The following is a 6,783-nucleotide window of genomic DNA, read 5'->3' on the forward strand; positions in this document are numbered from 1 at the left end:
AAGCCGGGCTGTAGTTGTGAACTCTCCGGTCTAAAACTTCCAGCTCGCGGCCAGATGGGACGCGTCAGAAAGGGAAGCTGAAATGCTTGCCTTGTCTCTCCCTTGCAAAGGGCGAGGTTCTGGGTTTTCTCTTTTTTTTGCGTCCCGGGCTCGTTGAAGATGTACAGGACGACAATTAACGAAAGCCTGGGGAGCAGGAAAGGGGAGCCCTTGGCTCGCCCCCCCGCTGCCAGCTGAGGGCTGGCGCAGTCATTGCCTACCTCATCGCTTGCAGTGAAACGGATGGGAAAGCCCTGAAGGGCTTGTGTCTGCCCAAGTGTTGGCGATAGGCTCCCTTCCAGCTCTGTTAAGTCTAAACTAATGGAAGACTATATGAGCTGAAAGATGATAAATCTTCTTTCCTTTCTTTTTTTTTTTCCCCTTAATGGAAAACGTGTAAAGTTGGACTCAACCGCACTTTTTCCTCCTTTCTCTCCAAAGCTGTCGTGTCTGTTGATGGAAAGCCGGTGAGACTTCAGCTCTGCGACACGGCTGGTCAGGTCAGTGAGCCACTTACTTGATTTAAGTGACAGTGGGAGGGGAAGAGTTGTTGCGCAAAAGTAGCCTTGCTGATGACTTCATGGGTTTGAAAGGACTCCCAGTGTTTGATCGCCTTATTAAGCTGCTAGCATTTTCACTGCTGCTTAACCCACTGCTTTGCCCGGTGTCTGTTGAAGGGTGGGGGACAGACTGCGCCTCCATATAGGGGCTGGGCACAGGCTGCCGCTCTGCTGGCTCAAGCTGCTGCTCTGCTTAGCCTGACTAGGAAGGCTGAACATATTGGGGATTCAAGGGCCACCTGGTCTTCTCTTTGAGCAGTTGTCACTGTCTTTGTTTTTGCTAAATAACTGCCGGGTTAGGAATTACGGTGTTTTGGATGTGTACGTGCAAATCACCCACAGCTGTAGGTGTCTGGAGATAGAGATTGTGTTTTTGAAGGGGCAGGAGCTTAAGGGAAATAAAGCCCTCTTGGGCTTTGTCCATGGAGACTTCATACTTGCCATTCCCACCCCCTTAAAAAGCACTGCCGCCCCAAAGCTGAGGTTTGCTGTAATCTAAGTCCTGAAGGGTTGAGGATGGCTGATGCCTCTCAGCTCCTAGTTTGCCTGGTACATGAAAAGAGCCAGTTTCATATTTGGTGCAAGTCCCTGGCATGTACCACCCTGAGCAGCGTGCAACACTGCTTGCCAGGGGTTGAGTCTGGACAGCCAAAAGTAGCCAAAAATATTTGGCTACGTAGCTCGTGTTTGAAGGCAGTGGGAGTTAGGTTCCTGTGCAGCTTTGTGGATCTGGGTCTACGCCTTCACCAAAACCACGCTGAAAAATCTCAGTGGCCTTAACATACAAACCTATTTAGATGAGTTCTAACTGGGCGCCCTACTTAGGAAAGGGCTTTGAAGGGCTGTGCAGTCCTAGACAGCAGCATAGGACACCCACGTGCCCTACAAACCGAAGCTAAAATCCTACAAGCAGCCTTTGCGGGTAACGATCCGAAGCAGAACAGCTGAACTGTCCCATGATTTCATGACGAGGTGGTACCGCAGCAGCCTTGGCTATCTGTGCTCACGAGCAGAGTGTGGCAGGTGAAGTCGCTGTCGGCTGACAGCCTGCGGACAGACAGCGCCTGGGGAAACGTGGCCGCAAGCTGCAGGAGGGACAGGCAGGCCCAGTTACCTCTTGCCTTCACTGCCCTTAATGGTTAAGGTGTTTGCTCTGGCTGCCCAAGTGCAGCTGGTATGGGTAGAGTCACTGCCTTAAAAATGAAGGCATTATCTAAACCGACAGAAGTCGTCCTGAATAAAAGATACCTAGCTGGATACTTTGGTAAAACGGCTGCCGTGAGATGGCTGCTGAAATGTGCAGCTAAAAAAGCACTCCAGGCAGGGGGAATTTGTATTTCAGCATCACCAGCCTGAAGAGGTGTAGAGTCCCTGGCACATCATGTACCTACCATTGAAACTGCAGGAGTGTACTTGGGATATAAAGGCCACTATTCCACCTCGGTAGAAACCCTTAAGATCTGTGTTTGGCTTTCAAACCCATTGAATCGAGCCCATTTGAGGTTTCTCACGCAGCAAGAAGAGGTAATTACATGGCAAGGTGCCTTTCTGTAAACGGCCCTGTCGTTCAGAGCAGCATCTCTCAGTAAATGCAGGGTTTCTCTCCAGCCCAGCAGTGAGAGCCTGGTTTCCTCTGAGGCTTAATCTGGGAATCAAGAGAGCTAATGAAGCTTGCTTTCTTGACTCGTGTTTTATAAATCGCTGTCTCTCTCGGAGATACTGCTGGAAGAAATTCATTCGAGCGGAACAAGACTTCTGAGGCTTCCAGGGGGCTTTAAACTGCATATCCTGGGCCTCCAGAGGCTTTAAAGCAAAATTTCACATCTCAAAGATTAACATGGAACTCGCAATTCAGCAGTAAACTGCTGGTACCAGAGAGATGTTTTCAGCTGTGTGTGTTCTTTGCACTTTCAATTCAGAGCTTTTGAGAACACGGTCCGTTTTAATTAAAATGTCACTGCCGCTGAGGCAAATCCTACCTGTTCAGGCTGCTAGTGTTACCCTGCTTTTATCCTGCTGTCAGCATAAAAACAGCCTGCCTGGAGTTAACCCTTGCTTCTTGCTGCATTCTTCGCTGAGGATCAGCACGCCTTTGTTACCATGAGGTGTTTGGCTTTCTTGTGGCTAGTTCCTGAAGCTGAAAAAGGGCCTTGCTTTGCTGGAGTTTGCACTAAAAGGAGGAAAAAAAAAAAAAGGTAGCGCTGGGAGGCCTGTTTGCAGTTTGTTTGATGTGGCATGGGTGGGAGGGAAAGGTAAAGCTCTTACTCTATGCCATTGGCATGTTAAGCCTGCACATTGTGAGTCGTTACTGCTGCCATCAGATTTAAATCCTTGGGCACAATGGCAGGGAAATTATTCCCATATCCTGTAGGATGTTGTTAAGTAGTCACCAGTTTAAACGCTGATTCCGGGAAAGGTACGCTCGCTGCTCCGCTCTTGCTGCTCCACTTTTGCCCTTATCTGCAGGTAGGGGTGTCGGCAGAGCAGCTTTGAGGTAGATGGGCGCTCCTCATCGGAGCGGCTCTTCACTGACTCACCCCTCTAAGAGGTGGACCTGTACAAAGTACCTTCTCCCTCCCATACTTCGACCATTGGCTTCATCGCTTGTGTGCCGTAACCCGCTTCCCACAGCGTTGCTCCTTTGCTGAAACAGGGCAGAGGGCCTGTGTACAAAGAGTGAAGGAAATATTTAAGCACTCGAAACAAGCTGCGGCATTAGTCAGAAAATCTCAGCTATGTGGGGAAGCCACCACCTTCGTCCTACGTGCCCGATGGTGGTGGGGTGCCTGCTGGCTAGCAGCCGTGCAGGGTGAGACCTCGGGCTGGGTACGGGCGGATTCTGCTCCTAACATCGCGTGGTCTGGGTGCTGATGCCAGGGTGCCTCTCAAGAGAGCAGCGGCAGGTGATCCTTAGCTCCTCCAAACGTCAGCGGCAGGCTAGAGCTGGGAGCATATCGGGGTGTCCTCCGGGGCTGATGTGCTCTTTCTGTTGGGTGCTAACGCAATTTCGTTCCGTGCAGGATGAATTTGACAAGCTCAGGCCTCTGTGCTACACCAACACGGACATCTTCTTGCTGTGCTTCAGCGTGGTGAGCCCCTCGTCCTTCCAGAACGTGAGTGAGAAGTGGGTTCCCGAAATCCGATGCCACTGCCCCAAGGCGCCCATTATCCTGGTTGGGACGCAGTCGGACCTCCGGGAGGATGTCAAAGTTCTCATCGAGCTGGACAAGTGCAAAGAAAAGCCGGTCTCGGAGGAGGCTGCGAAGCTCTGTGCCGAGGAAATAAAAGCTGCTTCCTACATCGAGTGCTCTGCTTTGACTCAGAAAAACCTCAAGGAGGTCTTTGATGCAGCCATCGTGGCTGGTATTCAGTACTCGGATACCCAGCAGCAACCAAAGAAATCCAAGTGTAGGACTCCAGACAAGGTGAAAAATCTCTCCAAATCCTGGTGGAAAAAATACTGCTGTTTTGTATAGGGGTTGCAAGGACCTGAGGGCTGCTCTGAGGAAATCGAATAGAGGCTATATTAGCTGAATTCTTATTCTGTGTCGTCCCGAGTGTATAGTGTAGATCTGTGTGTATGTGTATATGTTGCTACTGGGTATCTCGGTTGCCCTTTTGAGGGTGGCAGAAGGATTCTTAGTTAAATAATTCCTATAAATCAGGTCTGGCATCCAGTTTCATGACTAAAACCTCTCATTAAAGAAGAGCGCCACGTGTCTGTAAGGGTAGAGGGATTTGTCAAAAGGATTTGACTTCTTGTGTTATAAGGTGTATGCGATGGGGAGGAGCACACCAGAGGCCTTCGCTGCCAGGGCTTTGCAGGAGGAACACACAAGCGACGGCGGAAACGTAGAGCTCTGTACATGGACGGTCAAAGGGAAAAATAACACTGTGCCTCCTAACTGACATTTGTAGCTTTAAAACCCCACTTCTGCTCTCTTTGCTGTGTCTTCCCAAGCCAACGCTCTTAGGGATTGCTTTAAAAAGGGTGTGCAAGAGGCGTAATCCATACATAAATGCCATGGTTGGAAAAGTCATGAATATACCTTCAGCATGCGGTGAGGGAACCTAATCTCTTATGGAGCTGACATCTTGTTTGTCACCTCTTGACTTTGTGAAAGTCCTTTCTGTCCTTGCCCTGCCCTTCCCAGGAAGCTGAGTAGAAGCCCGAGGACATGACCAAGCTTTAACTCGCTACCTCGAGCAGTGGCGATTTCCTCTATTGCAGACGTGATGACAGTTCATCTATCTCAGCTGAAAAGAATGTAAATGCTGTTGTGTTGGGGGTTTTTTAATTTTTTTTTTTTCTTAATGTAACAAATATCCATGCAGCACCATGTAAACCACATCTGGTTTTAAGTCTACAGCCAATAATTGCAGGATGCCCCCCCCTTACATTTTAAGGCTGCTAAACAAATAACAAATCAGGCAGATCAAGATTTATAACAAACTGGACTCTAGAAACGGAGGCCGCTGTGTCCTCTTCATGATGCTCTTTGCAACCAAGTTATGTTTCCCTTCTAAAGGCAACAGTTGCTTGTGGTTGAATCTTGTCCAAGCTCATAGTTGTGAAATTGGCTGAGGCCACCCCGGAAATGATAATTTTTTTCTTCACAGATCAGTCCCACAGATAACTGAAATGTGCCTAAAATGTAGCTGAGTGATCAACATAGTGCAGAGTTGAGTGTCACCTATTCTCTGACTAGATCTGGTTCCTACTAAACTAAGCCTAATTCCAGCCCTGGCAAATTCGAGAGACCTGAGGGATAACATGACTCTCTGCAAGAATGAGTATTTTAACTTATTCTGCAGAGGACGTTTAGCATGTGCTGTCTGTCTGTCTGCCTTTTTATGGCCCTGACTACTTTTTTTTCCCCCCTAGATATTTCAAGATCAGATTTTTAATTTGTTTTTCCTTCGGCCATAGCCTTGAAGTGACCTTTTTCATAGTCTTAAACCAAACTGCAGTGACAAAGCCAGAACCCGTTTTTCATCAGAAATGAATCAATGCCTGATATAAAGAAGAACTGTGGAAGCCATTTTTGTTGATAAAGCTGACCACAGTTTACCTCCTGGCCCATTAAAGAAAATGACACTATGTAAATGGATTCTGGGCTGTACTGGCATAGGCTCCACAAGCAGTATTTTTTCCTCCTCAACAGCGAAATGAGTGCAGAATGGGTAATGTTCCATTGCTGAAAACTTGAAAATGGGATGGAAATCTTTACCTAGGGCCTGATTCAATAAAAATGTGTTGGCTTCTGCACTGGAACAGCCTGGAAAAACAGTTTCCATAGCACAGAAGCTGGATGCATTTAACTTGGTTGCATCTGGTTGGTAATGGTTTAATGTTTACTGGTCATGAAGTTAACATCTGAGCCTTTATATTTCTTACTCGAATGCTTTGACAGAATTTCAGATATGCAGTCATACCATCATCTTGGAGAAAAACATAAAGCCAGATTTCTCTTGGGTGCTTTGCTTTCTCTGAAAAATGGTCTCAGTCGATCAAAAATGTGGGTTTGGGGAGGAGACAGGCTGGAATCTGAACAGCTTCCATTTGCAAAAATAACAATATTTCTTCTGCAAGATCATACTGCTTTGTATCATGCTGTACTGGAAGGAGTAGGTTATATTTTATAAGCAGCCTGTTTCATAGCCCAGAGTAGCATTACTTTAAAATGTAGCCAGCTGTGACTGTTTCTGAAAATGTGATGTATATACAACTTGTTATAGCCCTTTACTAGGTGTGTGTAAACTGAGGTCTAATAACTTTGCGAATACTGCTCTACACGGGGCTACACAGGGTCTAGGTTTTAGAAATATTACTTTTAAAATCACCGGTATTTTACGAGCACAAGTGAGGGGGAGATGTCTCTATGTAGTCTATAATCTGATGTGCCTTATTAAAAAAACCTCTCTTCTGTTTTCTAAGTGTAGGCTATATTCTGAAAGAAATATTTCATGTGAGAATGATATAAATGAGGTATTTGGAAATAAATTCTGACCTGTGTACACGTCTGCCTCTGCTGCCCGCTCGGGGAGGCTGGCGGGCAGTGCCTGGCCGAGCCCCGTGCCCATACCTGGCAGGGCGGAGGCAGCCATGCTGCCAGCCCGGGGCTGCGCTCCCGGTGCCCAGCAAAAGGCCTCTGCTTACAAAATACAGACTTTCCCCCCGGTG

At 47.6% G+C, this 6,783-nt stretch overlaps 1 protein-coding gene across 1 annotated transcript; it reads left to right on the forward strand.

Annotated features, from left to right (window-relative positions):
- Nucleotides 1–441: 441 nt before the first annotated feature.
- Nucleotides 442–4,075, forward strand: RHOU (ras homolog family member U; the record flags this gene model as incomplete). Its single annotated transcript, XM_010295480.1, has 2 exons — nt 442–539; nt 3,620–4,075. Coding segments are annotated over 2 exons (554 nt in total), but the record flags the coding sequence as incomplete, so codon positions are not given.
- Nucleotides 4,076–6,783: the final 2,708 nt, after the last annotated feature.

This window comes from Phaethon lepturus, unplaced genomic scaffold (genome assembly GCF_000687285.1).
Source record: "Phaethon lepturus isolate BGI_N335 unplaced genomic scaffold, ASM68728v1 Scaffold48929, whole genome shotgun sequence".
NCBI lineage: Eukaryota > Metazoa > Chordata > Aves > Phaethontiformes > Phaethontidae > Phaethon > Phaethon lepturus.